We start from the raw sequence: 22,557 nt of genomic DNA, 5'->3' as shown, positions 1-22,557 counted from the left end.
GCAAGACAGAAATGGTTTTATTATTTATTCCCCTTTTTTTTAGTAACGCCCTTTCATATGCCCCTACCTCATATACATGTGATGCAATTTATGCTCATGTGTTTGTTCCTAAAAAATGCAATTCTTTTTTTTTTTATGTCTGGAAATTAACATGTACGCGTTAAGGTTAATGATGATGATTCCTTTTTATCCATGCCATTTTTTATTATTGTCAGGATGTGTTCCTTTGAACCCAAGCTTTTAGTGGCTCATTGATTATCCAGTCGATATGTAGTCAAGCGTCTCCCAACTCTATTCGGGGGCATCTCAATCTTTCTTCTGTGAGTATTCACTGTGCATTCTCCGTGTATATTTTCGGTACCATTTTAATGCCATAAGGGGCAAGAGAAAAGAAAGAAAGGATGTTTGTATTTTTTCAGAAGGGTTGTTAGAATTTCCAAAAGGGTTTTTTAGAAGAATGGCTGGACAAGGTGGGCTTTAGTCTTTATGGCTATTAAACAAAGCATATTTGCTACAAAGAAGCTATCATTGTGTTTTACCTTTTTTGGAAAGTGGAGTGATGACTTGGGGTTGTGCTTTGTTTAGATGATCCCTTGAGACGCCTTTCAGTTTTCAACTCAGGTTGCTGCTTTGACATCCTAACTTTTGCCTAAGTTACTTTAGATGTGTTCCCTAGTAGACATTTTCTTTTGATCCTTACTTTTGCCTAGGTTACCTTTTTTAGTTGTGGGTTGCCTAGCAGATCTTGTCCTAACTTTTGCGCAGCTCCCTTAGTAGGTTTCTTGTCAGGCTTTCATTTTTGCAGCATTTGTGTGGGATGCCCTTATTTTTATTGAACCCTAGTCATGTTTGGATTCCTGATTGTTCCTTTGTTATCCTTTCCATGCTATTATCGAGTAACATCTTTATCGCAAATATATTTTGTTTATTAAGGATTGATAGATGAGGCCTAGAGTGGATATTAAAATGGAGAAAAGAAATGAAGGAGTGTTATGGCATTTAAAACAATACTTCCAATTTACATGTGCCCCTTTAGCAAAGCTATGGGGCCCAGGCATGCCCCGAGTTCGTGATTCATATACGGAGAGATAGATGGAGGTTGCCCCTAAAGAGTCATGGCTGATGATTGGTCGGACTACTTTAGGAACACATTCCCACTTACTAGAATGTCGGTGTTTTGAATTTGGAGTGAGACCTTTATAGATTCTTACTTCTCAAAGGGGATACTCAAGCTGCTTTTCGATTTTTAACTTGAGCAAGCATTGCTTTTTTTTATTTATGTATCCCTAATTTTTGCACAGGATGTATCCTATAGGGATCTTGATTATTTTTTTCTTTGCCCTAATTTTGCCTAGAACGCCCCATGCGGGTTTTCGTCCTAGCAGGTCCTCATCATGCAATGCCTTTATTTTTTAATTGAGTTTTGTCTTGTAATTCCCTAGAAGCAAGGATTCGTCTATTCTTGATCATTCCTCCTATCTTGAAAATTGTCGTTTTAGCATGGGAAAGTCTGGGTGTTTGAATTGTCGATTTGGGCATGTGATGCCCCCAATTACTGATAAGTGTTTGCCGATTTGATGTGTCGAGTTCGCACTTGATTACAGTAATTTCCATTATACGGTTAACATGCACAGATTAAGTTTCCCTTTTAATTTTTATTTATTATTTATAAGGAAGGCGTGTTATGTATATGAAACCTAGAATAGGATACAAAGTCACTTGAGAAATTCAATGGATATCATTCTCATTGATTTTTGTTTAGAGAACATCTTTGCATACTATTATATGTGCCTCCCATTTCTGATGAATGTATGCTAATATATTATCCTACAAGATGCATAATGTTTGTTTTCTGCCTAAACTTATCATGTTTTTTTATACTAAGGGTTATGATGCATGATTTTTTTTAGCTATATTTTTTTTTTTTGAAATAAATTACCCTATATGATGCTTTAGAGTTAGGGTATATAGAAGAGGGTTAGTTTTTTTTATTGATATCTGTTTGTTTGTCTATAACTCCTTTCTGTTTGAAATGATTAGAGAGAGAAAACAACAAATGCAACACACATATGCTCAAACAAATGTACACCCGCGGACAGTCACGTTCAAATCCTTGGTCTGTGGTCCCTATAAGAAAAGTGCATTATATAGGGCGATTCTAATCTCATTGGTCTTTAAGGATCCAAAGGTGCCCCCATTATAGGGACTCAGTATCTCTGTCGCTGTCACTTGACAAACTCTAAGGTCTGTCGTAGTATTTTAGGCTAGAGTAACTAGTTATCACCTTGAGTGTGATTTCTGACAAGGCTCGCAGGCTCCAAGGCCAAACATGGGCCGATCGTATGTCAACTACTCCCTATGTTTATTACCCTCATGCCCCCGGGTGTAGGGGAAACTATTGTGTGCAAAGGATTGTGTACAATTTTATTCAAACAGGTGCAGAATTTAAACAAACAAACAAATATGAAGGCCAAGCAAATAAAAAAACAAAGTAAAGGGGAAAAAATATTTAAATTATTATTCATATTTTACTAACTTCATCATTTATTGGGCTTGACCCTCTTAGAACGTCCCCAGTGGAGTCGCCATCTGTTGCAACCCAAAAATTTCTGATCTTGCGACCTATAATTTAGACATCCTTTTTAATTAAGAAATGCCCAAACACCATACTAATTCTTAATTAATGATTTTGAAAATAGGTTCATGTAGTCGCCACTGATATTTTACTCAAAACATTGGAAAAAGAAAAGGTTTTAAAAGTCCAATAATGGCCTTGATAACCAGAATTGGGTTCGAGGGTCGATTACGTACGCCCTTAATCGGTACCCTATGATGAAGTTAACATGATAAGAATTAATAAATTAAATATTGAATTCCCTTTATTAATATTTATTTACATATTTAAAATTTAAATTATATGAATAACCCTAAAATGTCTACATGATTGCATTTGTTATAAATAAAAGATAGAGATAAAGATGAGAAATAAAAGATATAGAAGAATATTAATTGAAATACCTTATAGCAAGCTTTGTTAAATCTTCCGATATAGAAATTCTAGGTGCTTTGTGGCAACCTTTCACACTAAACAAATGCCTCACAAATCTCAAGAAATACAATAGGAGGGGGAGAGAGAGAGAGAGAGAAATTTTGAGCTCTAAGGAGTTTTGGACAAAATTTTTTAGGGCCCTGAGAACTGTGCCCAAGCTGTCTATTTATAGGCATTAGAAGGGTGCCAGAACGGCCCGTTCCAAATTTGAAACAGCCCGTTCTAGATTTGAACGTTGTGTGTTAAATTCTTACCCTAGAAAAGTTTATTCTAAAACCAGAACGGCCCGTTTTAGAGTTGAGATTAACACAAAAATGCATTGCTAGAACGGCCCATTCCAAACTAGGTTTTTTAGGCTATTTAGCGGTTAGGAACGACCCGTTCTGGTTTAGGAACGACCCGTTCTGATTTAGAAACGGCCCGTTCTGGTTTTGGAACGACTCGTTCTGGTTTTGGAACGACTCGTTCTAGACTTGGTTTTTAGGCCTTTTTTGTGGCTTAGAACGGCCCGTTCTGATTTTGGAACAGCCCGTTCCGAGCCACTAAAACCAATTTATTTGGGCTTTAGGCCTTCTGATGTCCTGTCCTATTGTTTGCATGCTTTGGGAGCTCCTTCCCTTCATAATAGAGGTTCATTTCCTTGTTGTTATGCCCCTAGACGAAATTGAGTGTCTACAATTCTAGTTTGAGAATGGCCTGTTCTAGGCTACTAAAAATCAAAATATTATACAAAATAATTTTCATAAATATTTATTATTAAAATACTCATAATTATTAAAAAAACCTCTAAAATATTCTATAAAACCCATTTAATTAATTAAAATAATTATAAAAAAATAATCTCCAGAAATATAAAAATAAATAATAATCAACCATTATATTAGTATAAAATTTGGGATCTTACATCAAGCAACAAAGTAAAAAAAATTTGCGCCAAATCATGACCAATGTGTGGAGGTTCCATTTTACAATAGGCAATAATCTTGCTATTCAACTTTCAACTAGCATCAACAAAATGAGCATTCAAACAAATATACCCTTGTTGAGTTATAGAAGTCCAACAATCAGATGTCAAACAAATTTGGCTATGAGATTTATGCATTGCAACTTTCACCCTTTCTTTGTGTTCATGGAATTTCTTTGAAATATTAGACACGACTGTATTCCTACTTGGAACTCTTACTTATGGATTTAGATATATAAGCAATTCTTTAATCCACTTATATTCAACAAAATTATATGGCAACCCATGTTGAATAATAGCCATTGAATAAGATCATCTACAACTTGTTGGTCAATTTCCCTAGACCTTAACTTCCCAACATGATCAATTATCATTTTCCCCACATCATTATCTTTTAATTTTTTTAGCACTACACATTTTGACAAATGACGCAACATTGTTGAAGTTCCTATTTTAGTCCCACCAACAACAGACTCAACACCACATGCATTACATTTCGCCTTTTCTTTACCATCTTTTATACCATTTTTGGTAAAATGACCCCAAACATTAGAAGTAGATACCCTAGGTCTCTTACTACAATTGATGGCAAAGCTTTATTAAATTATTATTAACACATTATTCATCTACGGTTTTAGATCTCATTTTATTTTGTAAAACCATAAATATACACAACACAATTAATAACAGGCATAAATTTATCTTGTCAAATATTACACTGATTCAACCAACCCAAGATAAATCAATGAAATCAAATTCAATTTCTAGGTTTACAACAATATCCCAATGAAGAACAAAGAAAAAAGACAACACTACAGATTAGAGTAAAGCAAAGCAAATAACCTCAATGCAAATGCCTTTACTCGAAGGAAAATGCATGAGAAGTATTTTAAGAACGAACCTGGAAGTAGCGGTGGCTCACAGTGGCTCGCAACTTACTGTGCGCGGTGGGCACCGTGGCTCATGGCTCGCGATGTGGTGTGGTGTGGTGCGGTGCGGTGTGGTGGCAGCAGCTATGGTTGTGGCTGTTGTGCTGTGCGGAGCGGGAGTGCAAAGTGCGGTGCGGACTGATGAGATCAGATGAGGCTGGGAGAAGAACTGAGAACTGAATGAGAGTGCAACCCTAATTTGGCCCAATAAGAGTAAACATTTTTTTTTATTATTATGGGTTGGTAGGTCAACCCGGCTCACCACAGGTTCAACCCGGATGAGCCGGGTTGTTAGTGAGCCAGGTTCAAATTTGTCTTGTACTGAAATTTTCAAATTTTTTTTTTTTGCCCAACCCGGCTCAAACCCGTAGTGGGCCGGGTTGGCTCAACGGGTTGAGCCCATTTTGACAGCTCTAAAACTCGGTAATAGTGGATGATTTGATACCAATTTAGAATAGTGAATTATGAAGCTAACTCAACCCTACTAAATCAACTTGTAAGGTGATAGTTATTACTTACTTATATACTCTTTAATTATCTTATCTCTTAAAATTTAGATTTAAATTTGTATATGAAGGGTTACATATTTGAAAACAATGAATAGATGTATATTCTTTATTATCAATTTATTAATTTGATAAAATATTAAAATAGACTATTTTATAATTTAGTTATTATGAACTTTTTTAAAAATTTATTATATAAATATAGTGAAAACCTGAATCTTATATTTTTGATTTTGAATCTAAGAAAAAAAATGCATGAAATATTATATAAATATAAATATCAAAAATATTTATAATAATAATTTTTCTTTACCAATTTTATTACAAGCAATAATAAATTTATTTTTTTTGTAAAAACTCAATAACGTTAACAAATTTATATTACATAATTAAAAAAATTATATATAAACATTTGAGTTTACATGTAGTGAGAGTCATAGTTCAATACTCTGCTTCAACACTAGATCTAGTAACAATGTTCTATTTCTTACTTTTTCAACAAATTAAATTAGCTCTAATAAAAACACAATACCCAAATGTGGAGCGTTTATCGGTTGAGCAACCTGTCTAATCAACATTTGAGTATCCAACAATATAGAATGACTTTGTCTGTGTATACTAGACCTTTTCTAGGAAATCCTTTAACATATCTCAAGATTCTAAACACAACATCCCAATGGCCATCACACACGAAGAATTCAAGAATTGATTAACAACACTGACAACAAATAATAAATCTGGTCTTGTAATAGTTAAGTAATTCAACTTCCTAACTAGTTTCTGATACCTTCCTGGATCATGAAAAAACTCCCCTGATTAGGAAAGGAGCTTGACATTTGAATCCGTAAGAGTATCAATGGACTTACTATCCAACATACCAATTTCCTCGGAGATATCCAAAGTGTATTTTCTTTATGATATAACAATAACCCACCTTTAAGGAAGTACCATAACCTGCCAAGGAAATCCCGTAACTTGCCATATTAATATATTATATATTTATTAAATTTTTTTTTTACTTGCATTTGTTTTTTAATACACTAGTTTCATAATTCCCTCATACCCAGTCAACAAAAGGAAGTCAAAACTCAAAAGTTAATTTTCAAATACATTTCCCTAATGCAAAACAAATCCAGAGCATCCAACTCAAACAAGATCAAATTATCCTAATCAGTGAAACTGACATTAACCCCGCGAATATCAAAATAACTTCAACCTAAATTTTAACCCATTTAATTTTGTTAAAATTAAGTTTAAGTTAAATAATTTAACTCTTTCATTTATAAAGTCCATCAACATAATTAATTAAGAAACAAGTTGAATTGGGTTAAATTTATTTTATTAATTATAACTACTTTTAGAAATATGTTTTTTTTTTTAATTATTACTCTACTAATTCTTAAAACATATGAAAGACAATTTAATTCGATAATGATTATAATATTATATTATGTTCGAATAATTTATATTTTTTATTTGTTTAATACATCAATAATTAAATCATTCAAATTTTGGTAGTCTAATCCAGTTATTTGTTGATTTTGACGAGATGGATTCGTCGGATTATGATGTAGATGGAACTAGGAATAGCGGAATTATTTGAAGAACTACGGAAAAACAAGAGAATTCAAATGAACTCCAATGACAGTTTTCCAAACCTTCCTATTTATATCAGACTCTACAACTTTTAACAATTCAACTAAATTTACAACAAAATCTAATTAATCCAATCAGAATCTACAATTGTTCTAGTTTCCCTTATACTACTAATCAATAGATGGTAACTTCTGCAAGGAATCCTATTTTAACCAATTCTTTTTGTTGATATCCCTAAACAAATAGTTAACCAGTTCTGAACAGGTAAACTAATTTAACACTGTTGCTGAACTAGTTCTGAATTGGTTTTAATCTGGTAACCTGACTCGGACTTATAAAAAAGTTTACCCACTCGGACGGTCGGACCCTGACTATTTCTGTCTTTCTGCACATATAAATACAGGTATAATGAATTTGATAAGCCTGTCTGTCGAGTTTTTGTTGTTCTGAAGTCGGAGTCTTTATGGGATGGACACCGATTTTCTCGCAAGCATTGTGAGGTAATGAATGCTGGTATTTACAATCACACTTGTCATGTATGTGGTCCCATAGCATAGCAGTTTTTGACAGCGGCCAAAATAGAAGCTTTTTCATGCAATGGGGCTAACCATGATATAAGCTTTAAACGTGGCCAATGTTTTCTCCCCCATTCTCTAATGCATGTTTTTCTTCATAAACATAATAAGATTTGAAATTATTCTTCTTTTGTCATTTATACAAAATGTTACCTATTTTTTTATCTTTATTCTTCTTTCTGTAGACTTGCCAATGGCTGCAGGCTGCTGTTATGGCAGCCATTGAGGGGAGGGTCATAACAACATGTGTTATGACAAGACATTAAGGTCATAATGCAAAGGAGTTTGACGAGGTTGGTGTTTTGGGCTTGTAGTAGAGCCACAAAGAAGTTTGGGTTTGTGTTCATCGATTTGCACATAGACGTTGCTCAAATGAAGAAAGATGAGCAAAGGGACTCATTATTAGAGATAGAGCAGAGGGAGATAGCAATGAAGAGAAAGCAAGTTTTCCAAACCCTTTAAAAGCAACAACAACCTTAGGTTTAGTCATTTGTGTTGGTGGAATGGTGCCATTGCTTGCAGCATCCCATACAGGGGAATATAAGGTAGGACATGGAATGGTTGTGGCTGCTGTGAGCTTTGCTTTGTTTGGATTTGGTTGGTTATGGCCAGTGTTGAGGTCCGTTGTAATGTTCTTGGTTGTGGGTTGGATCATCATGACCATGTCTTTTGGTCTAAGCATGTAGTTTTTGGTCAAGTGTACTTCATCATGCACCTATATAGACTCTTTTCATTTTGTAACCTAGACATGCTCGATCTACCCTATATTCTAGAAGGCCCTCATTGTATTTTTACTAAACATATATGATGAGACGGAACATGGGTTCGAGAAAGTTGTTATGGTAATTGACGCAAAGCGGATTGTAATTTGTATACTTGCAGTTCTCTTTATGTTTGATGATTGACAAAGCTTGGATATTTTCATTTGATATGATGGATGGAAATGTTATCCTTATTTGAACCGTGAGTCATGGTATGCTAATTAATAGAGAGAAGTTAAAAATGTAGATATTCTTGTTAATAAAAGTCAAACACAATGAATGTTTTTCATTACAACAATTCTGAAAGCAACAACAGATTTCACGCTTACAAATAGCTCTCCAAGATTGAATCTTTTTAGATGAGTTGTAAGAACTCACTTCATAAACTCAAGCATGTTAAATGAAGGTGCTCAAGCTGGTGAAAGTTTGATATTTGCCTCAGAGAACTTTATTGAACCTTTCAAAGCAACCTCCCCTTCTCCGAACTTTTTCCAAATTTGATATTTACTTTTAACAAATTCATTCTCGTTTTCAGATCTGACATTTAAGACTTCACAAACAAAAAGTCTAGTGTAATGGCTAGGATCTTCGTTTTAGAGAATGAAACGATAAAGCATAAAAAAGAACAATTGCACGCAGAAAAAGATTATGAATTTCCTCTCTTTAGTACAGAAAATAGTTTACAAACCAAGAACCATGTTATACAAATATATCCTCTATGGAGCTTTCTCCTTCACGGTGAAACCTTACAAAATATTCTGAAGTTCCCCTCATTACTTGACACAGGGCTTATTTATAGGGAATACAAAACTGAACTAATTAGCCCTCCTAACCTCCTACCTAATGGACACTTACAAATTCTGGTCACCAATGTAGAAACACACCTCGTCCAGATTCCATCCTCGCATCAATAGGGACAGCTGTCCACAAAGCAGTTAACTCATAGCTTCCTACAACAACATTTAGTTGGAAAGCAAAATTTCAAGTATGTTCTACATCTAGCATAGAATTAAATTATAAGTAACAGTTAAAAAGGATAGCAACATTTTTCAATTAGTTGTGAGTTAGGGGGACTGAAAAATTTAACCCCCCTAGACCTCCACCTTTGATTCGACTTAGAGAACCACCAAAGTTGTAGGGATAACAACAAACACTTTTTAGAATTTTCAAACATTAGAGACACTCTAGTGAAATCCAGTCAATTTCTCTGAATTCAACTCATCAACTAACTACTTCAAAAGCTAAAAAGTAATCGCTTCATTTGAGTAATAAAATAATTACCATTATCTGAGACTGAGGCATGGATCAAAGATCAAGGAACTCATACATGTTGAAATAGTATGGCTATAATAACATGTATGACAAGAAATGGTTCAAAATGTGTTGGTGGAAGCATAAGAAAATAAGTGCAAACAGACACACCAATGTGATTTGGGAGTTATATATTTGTGTGTCCATGAGAACCCACAGTAGGCTGGTTTTACCATTAGTAAAGCTTCCCACAAAATTAATTGACTCACTAAGAATCAAATTAGGCAATTTCATACGGAAGATATAAAAAAAATGATACATGAAAAATTACAAGAAATCAAGAAATATGTTGCAATTTGGTAAGAAGCAAGCAATTTTTCTGAAAAAGAAAAAGAAAAAATCTATCAAATCCTCATCAGAAAACTTTTTGCTAAGACATGATATTTTACACTCATCAAATTTATTTTTTGTGTTATTAACTTGGTACTTTGTCTCCCATCTATATATTGGATACATTTGAATTCCAAGTACCAAATTTTAGGAGAATGAGACAGATGACCCAACAGAGAATTAAACCAAGACATCATCAACATATCCAAAATTCAGTTGAGATAAAAAATAGTCCTTTAGAGAAAGCACCTGAATAAAACATGTTGCATGACTTGATCCAAATCTATCTTATAAATGAATTATTAAACAAAATGGAATACTGTACTTTGACAATAAGAGCAATTCCTTTCTTTTTATTCCCTTCTAAGTTACACTCCAATGTAAGTAATAATTGTGTGTGATAGGGGTAATAAAGTAGTCAAGTTTGGATAAAGAATTATATTAATAATTGCGGTAGTAAGTAAACTTAACAATATAAAAAGAAAAGGTTACAACGCACCTGCTGGCTTAGCCTTGAGCCACTGGCAGAACTTAGTCACATTCACTACATCATTAGCCAGTTTGTAATTCTGTTCAAGCACCTCGTGTAGGCAATTCTCCAAGGTTTCCAAATTAGTATTGTTCCTATTAAGCCCCAAAAGCCTACAAAGTATCCTATCCCCAAGCTCATGTATAATGCTTCATAGAAAACAGAATCTTCTTCATGCACAACTTGTTCTTGAGGCTTCCCTATTGTCTCATTTCCGGGACAACTTTTGTTAACTTGTTCTCCACAAAGATTGTTATTTCCTTCAAAAATAGAGGCATCGTAGGTCTCGAAATGTCTTCCCAATGGGATTCTTCCTGAGAGAGAATTGTGTGACAAGTCTAATTTTCCTAAACCATCAATTTGTGTGAGAGAAGATGGAATTCTCCCACAAAAATGATTTCTTGACAAGTCAAGGGAATCAAGTGAACTTAAATTTCCAATTTCAAAAGGAATTTCTCCACTCAAATTGTTTCTGGATAAATTTAAAGAAACTAAGTCAAGCAAATATCCAATCTCTTTTGGTATTTTACCTGTTAAATTGTTACAGGAGAGATCAATGCTCTTAAGATTCAATTCGGGTTCCTTGAATTGTTGTTCCAATCCTTTCCACATCCATGTGATGTAAAGCGTATAGTCTTGATGATAGAGGAGACCGTAAATGTCATAGTAAGTCATATTATATTCATATATACGACTATATATTTCACTTTTATTTATGTTTTTTTGAGACATTGCAGTAAAATTCTTTATGCATGTTGGAATTCCTTTTGACAACTTATTCCTGGAAAGATCCAACATTTGAATATGCCTTAAAGAACAGAGTTCAACAGGAAGATTTCCAGAGAAGCGATTCCCTCGCATCATCAAGATTATCAATTGTTGCATGCTTCCTCCAATCCATGATGGTATTGGACCAGACAACAAGTTTTCCTCCACAGCCAGCACAAATAAATTGCTGCAATTTTTCAAAGTTGAAGACAATTCACCCATTAAACTATTGCCTCCTAAAATCAAAGCTTCCAATTTAACAAGGGTGCTCATTGAGATAGGAATCTTCCCTGACAATTGATTGTTGCTTAAATCAAGAAACAGTAATTGGTCAACAGATTTCCAACAATCTGGAAGTTGTCCTTTTATTTGATTCTTTGATAAATTTAAGATGCCAACCTTTGCAACTGTCCTTTGGTCACATAAGAATGAAGACAAGTCTGAAAATTTATTTTCAGAGAGCAACAACTCTGAAGCTTGACGCAAAAATGACGGAAGGCTGCCCTCAAATTGATTTGAATTCAAAATTATTGATGGTCCACCATGAAGCTCCAATGGTATATTAGGAATAGTACCAGTGAGATTATTGTGAGACATATTCACCCGGTACAAAAATTGCATGTTGTTCCAAATCCATTCTGGTACGGAACCATTAAGCCCATTATCAGATATATCCAGATAAATCAAGGAACTTTGAGTCTGGAGCCAACTAGGAAAACTCGGGCCTAGTTTGCAAGATCCTACCGCCAAATAGCTTAATCGAAAAGGAGGAATCCAGCTAGGGACCAATTTTAGAGACAATGAGTTTCGTGATAAGTACAAAAATTCTAATTTTGAAAAATTAGAAAGATGAGATTCAGTGACTTCACCCTCTAAAGAATTCCCCTCCAAAGATAAATCCTCTAACTCGGATAGCAATGTGATGCTTTTAGGTATCTTGCCAGTAATTTGGTTATCGGATAAATCCAAAGTCTGAAATACGTGTCTGTTGCACCATGAGGAATTTTGAAAGAAGTTAGAAATTTCCCCATTCAACTTGTTATTTGAGAGGTATAACCTCCGCAATCTGCACATGTTCCCAAAGAAAGATGGAATCTTGCCTTGTAGTTTGTTAATGGAGAGATCAATAACTTCAAGAGAGTTTATTGCTTTTCCAAATACATCTGGAATCGGACCTTCTAACAAGTTACCATAAAGGTAAAGAGTATTAAGATCGGTGGTGAAGTTAAAAAACCAATGAAATATAGCGGATGATTTCAGCAAGTTATTGGAGAGATCAAGGTAGAGAAGAGAAAATGAGGAATTCATTGTGGAAGTAGATGAAACAGTAAAACTTCTATCTGTAAGACTGCAGTTTTCTAAATGAAGCTCTTTCAGTTTTGATCCAAAATTAAAATTACCTTGAAATATTGATGATGAAAGATTATTATAAGAGAGGCTAAGGATCTTAAGAGATGGAAAATTTGGAAAAAGAGAAGATAAAAAATGAAATGTTGAGGATGTTAGCAGATTAGAAGAAAGATCAAGGATGGTAAGAGAACTGGAAAAGTTGGAGTGAGAATAAAACAAGGATTTGATATCAGCATCTGAGAGAGAACAATGAACAAGCCTCATCTCTCTTAAGTTTGGAATAAACTTACTTATAGTCTGTAGCAAGCGATGAGAGGCACTAAGATTGTGTAATGTAGTGAGTTCAAGAGTTGTTAAGGAAGAGAGATTAGAGAACCACTCTGCATCCTTATCTTTTATATCAAAATTGCCACCCAGCCCGAGAGTGTGCAAGAGAGGAATATTTCCTGCCTGAAAAGGGATAGCTCCAGAAAGAGTGTTACTTGCAAGATTAAGAAATTGTAGCTCTTTGAGATTCCCAAATTGAAATGGGATTTCTCCCGAAAGTTGATTGTTTCCAAGATCAAGATATTGTAGCTGTTTGAGATTCCCAATCTGAAAAGGAATTGGTCCATGAAGAAAGAAGTTGCTGCCCAGGTCTAGATATCGTAGTTGTGAAAGATTTCCAAGTGTAGATGGAATCATGCCACTGAATAGAGAATTTGAGAGATTGAGATATGTTAAGTTGGCCAAGGAGCCCATGAGTTCTTCTGGGAGGTGAATCCCCAGAAAACGATTATTGCTGAGATCGAGATGTTGAATGTTATGCAAGTCAATCAATGAAGTGAGATTGATTGGACCTATCAAAAATTGTGCATGTGCATACCGATAACCTTGAAGATGAAGTAGTTGTATGTGGCCAGTTTCATTGTTGCACTGAATGCCTTTCCATTTGCAACAATCATTGTCATATTCACTCCATGTAGACAACATGCCATACTCATCTAAGAGACTTTGTTTGAAGTTTAGGAGTGCTTGTCTCTCCCTCTCTATGCACTTTGCCTCTTCCAACTCTGAGGAATGCAATAAAAGCAGGAGCAAAGCATAAAACATTGTGAACAAGTAACGACTCATTATAGTTTTTCTGCTGAGAAACAATATTAACTAAGAACAGAGCAATAATATAGCGAAAAAGAATTATGATGGAGTTTTTCTCTTTTGCTTGAGATTGAAGTTCACATGATTGGATGGCATGACAACATTTATATAGTGGTTGGCTCTCTATGGAGCAATAGTTATTCACTTCTTACTTCTTAGAGACCAGCAAACAAAAGTCTGAAAAGTTGATTTTTAAAAAATTAAAAATATTTTTTTAAAAAAATGGGAAAATTGTTAGGGAAAAAAAAAAAGAACGTTCATTTTGATCCAAAATTTCTCCATTCTTTTTTTTTCTTGCAAATGTTTTGTTACTTTGTTTTTCTTATATACATATAATTTAGTGAAAAGACTTAAATTTAGTCTTTTGTAGAAACGTGTCTCACGTAAAAACACATCATGCTTATCACATGGTATGTCTATGATTTCAAAAGATTTTTATAAATCCGAAAATGGTAATAAAAGAAGTTCATTTTGATCACAAATTTCTCCATTCTTTTGTTCACACTTGCAAATGCTTCGCTACTTTGTTGCACGTTTATGGTATATCATTGACCATATGATTTAACTTTTTAGCGATAATTCTTTTAGTTTTTAACATTACGGGTTAGTGCGGTAAATCTCATGAGTAGAGTGGAAATCTGAGTCACTTTTCCCTAGTTTCTGTCACCTAATTTTATAAATAATTAGAGATGGACCTGCACGATAAAAAAGAAATTATTTAAATTAAAAAATATCATTTTAGTAATTAATATATAAATTTTATATATAATTTTTTTTTAGTTATGTAATATAAGTTTGTTATTGATTTTTTATAATAAATAAATTTATTATTACTTGTAATAAGATTTGTAAAGAAAAAGTATTATTATAAATATTTTTTATATTTATATTTATATTCGATTTCATCATTATTTTTCAAATATGTAACTATTCATATACAAATCCAATTGATGAGGGGTTTGTAAAAAAAATTATTGTTATTTAAAATTAATATTAATTAAAAATTTATTATTTTTCATATTAATGAACATAAATGTCAATTAATAATAATTATTAGGTTTCGACAAAAGAATTTTTTAATAATAATTTAATATTAAAATTAATATTAATTACTATAATATTTATTGGTTTTTTAAAACGAACAATTTAATCAAATTAATTTCTTAAATAGTAAATTAATGATTGGATATTTTAATCTCCAATTAATATCAATTAATATTGCTTTATTTTTATTTATAATTAAAATTAGTTTATTTGTAACTGAAATTTGAAAAAATTTAATCTCTTAATTGATAAATTCTTTTGCATATTATTTTTTATATTTTATCTTTTTATAATTAAATTTAATATCTTAATTATTAACTAATATGATTATTTATATAATTACTGATTTACTAATTAAATAAAATTTAAAGCAATTTTTTACTCAATAAAAATATAAAAGGACAATAAAAATAATATTATAAAAAGCGTTATATAAATAATATATGATTGTCACTTTTATTTTTTATTAAAATTAAAATAAATAAATCATAAGACAATGAACATGCAACTAACGATCCAATTCAACATTAACAATTTATTTTTTGTTTATTTTCCTGCAAGATAAAAAGTTATACGTTAATAAATAAATTAAAATTCAAGTTCAATGTAGGTAGGGAATAAATTAGATAAAATATGTGACATGTGAGGTCCTTTTTATTTTTCCTTCTCCCTCTCCCCGGACCCATTCTCTTTTTTTCTTCTTCATCACTTTGCTAACCTCTATTCACTCACTTCTCACTTGCTTTTCCCTGTGACTAATTTGGTGCTCCATTTCAACTTAAGGAGCTGATTGAAGGGTGGATTCTGGTCGAAATCGTGCGGAGCCTCTTCCCTCATCTCCTTTTTCAGCTCTCTTCTTCTCCATTTCTTTCCCGGAAGCTCGGATCCTTTGCCCGAGGTAAGGGAAGCTAGTAATTTTCTTTCTTTTGTCGCTGTTTTTGGCTGTGGACGAGTTCTAGAAACTCATTAGATGCTTATTGATGGTTGATTCGTGGCTGTGTTGAATGAGAACTTGTTTTTGGGGGTTTCGGGGTTTTTGAGAAAATTTGGGGAAATCCTTGATTTGTTGTTGCATGTTGAAAAAGGTGGTGTTTTTGGACTCTGGAATGAAAACGTAGTCATTTGAACTGATTGCCTGTGGGAGTTTTCTGATTGTTTTGCAGATTGTTGGAGCATTTTCGAAAATATGGGGTCTGCTGCTAAATTCGCGCTGGGCGTAGTTCTTCGCGCCGAGCGCGTGGTCCTCTGAGGGTAGCATTTAGGCAAGCCGCCGGGCGCAAGGATGTGTGCGCCGGGCGGGCTTGGAGATGTAGCCTCTGGATGGCCCACGCCGGGCGAGAGTCGAACCGCGCTGGGCGCGATATCAGTAGAAGATTGATTTTGGGGTTTTTGGTATGGCGCTACGTGCGACTTTGGCCGCGCTAGGTGCAGAGACTCCTTGGAGTCTCTACCATGGGAGGCGCCGGGCGCAATTCAAATTGCGCCGGGCACGAGACCAAGGGAGGTCTCTGCCTTCCCCACGCTGGGCGCGAGTTGGGTGCGCCGAGCGCAAAAAACTACTGGGAGTCTCTGTCTGGCTTACGCTGGGCACAATTACCTATTGCACCAAGCGAGAGGGAGCCTTGAGCCTCTGGCTGGGTCCCGCCGGGCGCGGGCATGCTTGCGCCAGGCGCGCTGACCCTCTGGTTCCCTCTGGTTGTACGGTGCTGGGCGCAACTACGAGCGCGCCAGGCGCGTTAGTGAGGTTGTGATTATATACTGTGCAATGTTGTTGTATGCTAAGTTGATTCGAAATAGATGAATACAAAGTAGATAATAATGTTGATGATGTTGAGATATATTAGTAGCATATTCTTATAAGATGGTATGTGAGTTGTATTAGTTGTGCAATGTTGTAAGTTGATATGCTAAGCTGAACAGTTGTGTTACTCTGTGTGTTGCTTTTGGATGTTGTAGGCCGAAAGGCTGAGGTGTTGTAGGCCGAAAGGCTGAGGTGTTGTAGGAGATCTCCGAGGTGATATGCGTGACGATGCATTTTGTGTGTATTGGTAAATCTGTGTGGAAATAACTGACTGGATGCTCATTGATGAATTGTGTGATGGTAGTATTTGTTGTATTTGTTTAAAATTTTCCATATGTTGTTCTCTTTATACTAGCTTACCCTTTGTGTTTCCATGTGGTTGGACTACTATGATCGGTACTATGTATGGGAGCAGAGTAGGGATAGGTGGTGGATAGTGATGAGTTGGCAGTAGAGAGAGATGGAGCTGACTTCTATGGATGTTTTGCTTGTGTTAGTCACTGGGTATAGTGACTTTTGATGAAATCCTTGTATTGCATACCCTAACTCTAGTTGGATTTGGGACATATGTATATATTTATATTCTAGACACTATATTTATATACTCGTTCTATTCTGCCTAGTGTTTCCGGTATGTTGTCATTGTGAGAGTAGTGACCTGCCAGGTCATTACATGACAAATTAAGAATAATACAAAAAAATGAAAAAAAAAGTAGTCATTTCTATCATCTAAGATGAAATTAAACAAAGAGAATAAGAAATAAATTAGATAAAATGTAAATATGTAATATAGAGGGTTGAGAAAAAAAAAAGTAATTCCATTCCTGACAAAGATTGCCATGTGAGATGAAAATTTAACAAAGAGGATGAGAGATAGATTAGATAGAATGTAAATATGTAATATAAAGGGTAGAGGAGAAAAAAAGAAAGAAAGAGAAAAAAAGTAATACCTTTTTAATGATGATGATTATAGAGGAATAAAAATTAGACAATAGAGAAATTGAAGTTAGATTAAATAGAGTGGAGAGATATAATATATAGAAGGTAAATGAAAAATATGATAAAAGATAGAAACTTAGAGAATTTTTCACATAGACAAATATGTTGACATGACAACATATAAAATTAGTTTTATAATGGTGCGTCAACGTAATAGAGTATAGTTTAGTTTTTATATTATAAATAGATAGATAGATAAATTGCCATGTGAGATGAAAATTAAACAAAAGAGGGTGAAAAGTAGATTAGATAGAATGTAAATATGTAATATAAAAGGTAGAGGGAATAAAAAAGAAAAAGTAATACATTTCATTTATGAAAAAGATTGTCATGTGAGATGAAAATTAAACAAAGAAGAGGAGACATGGATTAGATAGAACATAAATGTATAATATAAAGGATAGAGGAGAAAGAAAAAAAAAAGGAGAAAGAAAGAGAAAAAAGTAGTACCTTTTTTTATGATGATGATTGTAATAGAATAAAAATTAGACAACAGATAAATGAGAGTTAGATTAAATGGAATGTAGAGAGATATAATATATAAAAGGTAAAACAAAAATATGATAGAAGATAGAAACTTAGAAAATTTGCCACATACACAAATATGCTAACATAACAACATATAAATAATTTTATAATGATCTGTCAACATGATATAGAATATATCTTAATTAGTTTTTATATTGATAAAAATGTCATGTGAGATGAAATTTAAACAAAGAGAATGAAAGATAAATTATATAAAACGTAAATGTGTAATATAAAGTGTAGAGGAGAAAAAAAAAAGAGAAAAAACTAGTAATTTTATATATGATCTTTCACCTAATTTTAATATAAATTAACATGTCCAATCATTCACTCTTATTTGAAATTAAAAAAAAAATTGTTTTAATTTTATATATAAAACTAGTAATTTTTTTTTTGTTGGAAGTTAATTAATATTTGTCAAAAAAAAGTTAAATATGTAAGCAGTTATGAAAGAAGAAAAAAAAAACTTCCTAGATCATTCCTGCCGCTGACCTCAACAAGTTGATGTGATGTGAAATTAGACTAAGGAAATGAAGAGGTTGGTTAGTTTTTGAAACTTTAGGAAAGTGAGAAAAATAAGTTAACTCTACTCTCTTCACTTTCACTCACTTGTACGCTTTTTTTAATGGATGCTGACTCGATATTTCTTTTCTTCCATATTCAATCCCAGCAAGTGCAATTGTGGTATATGCTTTTCTTACTTCTTTTTTAAAATAAAAAAAAAATTGTCACTACAACTAGTGATTTAAAGGATCGAATCAGCTGGTCAGACCGGTTAGATCGGTTAGATTGAGAATTGGTGGTTCAGCCGGTCCGAATTTTAAGTTAGATCAGTTATGCAGTCGACTCATTTTAAACCAGATTAAACCAGTTAATTTTCCGGTTCAACTAGTGAACCGGTGAGTCAAACTAGTTCAACCACTTTTTTTTTATAACTTTTTAAAGGGACCATAAACCAAAAAATAATAATAAAAACTAAATCTCTTAATGGAAGAGCAAAGAGTCTTATTAATTATAACAATGACTACTTGTTCTAATGTATTTATTTCTAATATATACAACTTAAATAACTTTTATAGTATATTATTAATTTTAAATTATATATTTAATAATATAATATCTATGTAGACATTATATATATTATGTATTTTTTTACAAAATAAAAATAAAAATAATTTTAAATAAGATATAAAAATTGACATTTAAAATAAGATATAAACCAGATTTTTTTTCGTAAATCATAATTATGGGTTATTTTCTTTAGAACACATTTTTAAAATTGTAGATATAAAATAAACAACGAATTTTTAATCATAAATATAATAAACCGCGATTAAATATATGTGACTTAAATGATTCGTGACTTATTTATATTATGCAACGTTGATAAATTCGTAACTATATTTTTTTTTATTCTGGCATTAAAGGTTTATGTGTATATATATAGATATTTGAGAGACTATAATTACATCGATATAATTTTTATTAAATATTACACAGCTTAATAATTTTATATTAATTGTAAATTTTGTAAATTCAACTGTTAGATTGAAAGTTCATATCACTTTATACATGTATATCAAATTTTGTTAAAATTAAACAACAACTTGAATTTTATCAAAATGTTCATATTTTATTGTATTTTGAAATGAATATATTACGTTAATTTTATTTTATAAAAATAAAGTATCAAATCATCTTAAATTAATATAAAATTTTATATATATGATCTAATAGTTATGAACTTTCAATCTAACGATTGAATTTATAAAATTCATAATTAATATAAAATTATTAAACAGTATTCTACTTAATAAAAATTACACCAATATAATTATATATATATATATATATATATATAAATTTGTGAGGGCGGAATGAAAAATAGAAGCCACGAAATTAAGGAAAATATGCGCGCAATATACATCACCTTCTTCTCATTCGCACATTTCTCATTCTATCTCAATCACGCACACAAGTTGATGCTTAGGGTTTCTATCAACAAAAAACGCAATACACGTTCTTTAGCGTTCATTATATTCATGTATGATTTCTTTTTCCGCTAAAATCCTATTTTATGTCTTTTTCTTTGAATTCATTCTACATCAAGAAAGTTAGCCTAAGAATCACACATACCAAAGACAAAATTACACCAATCACATGATAAAAAAAAATTGATATCCAAAACAGATTTTTGTTTATAATTGATCTTCCCGTAGAGAATTCTCACAATATACATACACATACATCTCGTTAGTGCGTTATTTTAAAAAATGAAAAAACAAAGAGAAAAGTTCCAATTGTAATATACAGAATGATGCACCATATTCTACTTTTCTTGTAAATAAATTCAAATATATCTATATATATTTGAATTACGTTGTCGAAAAGACAAGGCCTCCTCAGCTATTTAATTATTTAATTTCCTTTGTTGAGTGGATTCCTATCAAACTTCTTGTTTAGATAGATTTGTTAGTTTTTTATTAGCCTCAAATAGTTTCCGGTTGATATAGTCATATTTAAAAATAAAATAAAAAACTCCTTAAATATAATTCATTTATGCAGTAGTTGGATGACAATCCTCTACCTCTCCCAAATAACTTCGAAAATTATACAACCATTTATTTGAGTGAATATGACAAAATATATTAAGAAGAAATAAACATTTTCTTCTAATTTTTATATATTATATTTTCCTCATTTTAAATATGTTTTCATAATTTTCTTAAAGCTATACTAGTCAGAGATAGCAATTAGACATAGATAGTTTATTTTTATCTAATAATTTAAGGTCCTACTGTTATGTTTGGAGAGTCATGGTGTTAGGATAATCTGGGCTCAAATATCAAGAAGACAGACAATAATCTTAATTTTGTTGAAAAAGTAATAATCTATCTATCTTCTATTTGTATATAAAAGTTAAGCTACACTCAATTCCGTAAATATATTATAAAAATAATTTTAAATGTTTTTATGTAGTATATTTATTTATGTGATAAATTCTTTAAATTTTTATCTTTTATCATATTTTCTCTTTACTTTCTATATATTATATATTTCTAGATTCTATTTAATCTAACTCTTATTTATTTATTATCTGATTTTTATTTTATCATCATTGTCATAAAAAGGTTACTATTTTTTCTCTGTTTATTTTTTTCTCTCTTCATTTCTTCATTGTCTAATTTTTATTTCATCATGATACTACTTTTTTTCTCTTTTCCTATTTTTTCTCCTCTATCCTTTATATTATATATTTATGTTTTATCTAATTTATCTCTTATTCTCTTTGTTTAATTTTCATCTCACTGGTAATCTTTGTCAAAATTAGAAGGTATAACTTTTTTCATCTTTTATTTTACTATTCTCAATTTGTCACACATAATATGATATTTAATACACAATCACATGATATAATCTTTGTAAAACAATAAATGGTACTACTTTTTTCATCTTATTTTTCACTATTCTGAATTTGTCACACATTTTATCTATAATATTATTTTGATTGTACTTCTAAATTTGTATTAAGTAACTAATAGCTTCAAATTATATTTAATTAGTAAATTAGTAATTCTATAAATAATCATATTAATTAATAATTAAGATATTCAATTTAATTAATTTGTTCGTTATAAAAAATACAAAAAATAAAAATATATTTTTCATCAAAACTATAATGTGTGATAATATAAAATTATGTTTAATATGTAATTATATATGAATTAATGATTTTATTAATTAAGAGATTAAAATTTTCAGTTGCAAAAATATTAATTTTAATTATAAATAAAAATGAAGAAATATTATTTGATATTAATTGTAGATTAAATATTCGATGATTAATGTACTATTTAAGAAATTTAATTTGATTAAATTCTCCATTTCAAAAAACAAATAGTAATTAATATTAATATAAATTTTAATTATAAATCATTATTAAAATGTTTCTTTTATCAAAATCTAATAATTATTATTAATTGATATTTATGCTCATAATAAGAAAATAATAAATTTTTATTAATATTAATTTTAAAAAATAATTCAATTTTTTTTTATAAATCTCTCAACAATTAGATTTAAATTTGTATATGAAGGGTTACATATTTGAAAACAATCAATAGATGTATATTCTTTATTATCAATTTATTAATTTGAGAAAATATTGAAATAGACTGTTTTATAATTTAGTTATTATGAACTTTTTAAAAAATTTATTTACTTGAATCTTGTATTTTTAATTTTGAATCTAGGAAAAAATAAAGGATGAAATATTATATAAATATAAAATATTTATAATAATAATTTTTCTATTCAAATCCTATTATAAAAAATAATAAATTTATTTGTTGTAAAAATCAATAACAAATTTATATTACA

General features: G+C 31.4%; 2 protein-coding genes across 3 annotated transcripts in view; both read right to left on the bottom strand.

Annotated features, from left to right (window-relative positions):
- Positions 1 to 9,024: 9,024 nt before the first annotated feature.
- Positions 9,025 to 14,090, bottom strand: LOC145959090 (receptor-like protein EIX1). 2 transcript variants are annotated; one of them, XM_083077192.1, is made up of 3 exons: positions 11,081 to 14,090; positions 10,521 to 10,864; positions 9,025 to 9,330 (listed from the first exon to the last, which is right to left on the bottom strand). In XM_083077192.1, exons 1-2 carry the CDS (start codon positions 13,779 to 13,781, stop codon positions 10,566 to 10,568), a joined length of 3,000 nt encoding a protein of 999 aa, XP_082933318.1. In that variant the 5' UTR covers positions 13,782 to 14,090; the 3' UTR covers positions 9,025 to 9,330; positions 10,521 to 10,565. The 2 variants fall into 2 exon arrangements, with proteins under 2 accessions (XP_082933318.1, XP_082933317.1); XM_083077191.1 differs by having other exon boundaries at positions 10,521 to 14,088.
- The window catches only part of LOC109817300 (receptor-like protein EIX2), a 54,927-nt gene continuing 41,394 nt past the window's right edge, over positions 9,025 to 22,557 (bottom strand). The window contains exon 3 of the transcript XR_014434717.1: positions 9,025 to 9,300. The gene's annotated coding sequence lies outside the window, so the exon portion shown is untranslated. The remainder of the gene's footprint in view (positions 9,301 to 22,557) is intronic.

This window comes from Cajanus cajan, chromosome 1 (genome assembly GCF_000230855.2).
Source record: "Cajanus cajan strain Asha chromosome 1, NIPB_CcT2T_4, whole genome shotgun sequence".
NCBI lineage: Eukaryota > Viridiplantae > Streptophyta > Magnoliopsida > Fabales > Fabaceae > Cajanus > Cajanus cajan.
This window is presented reverse-complemented; position numbering and strand designations above follow the sequence as displayed.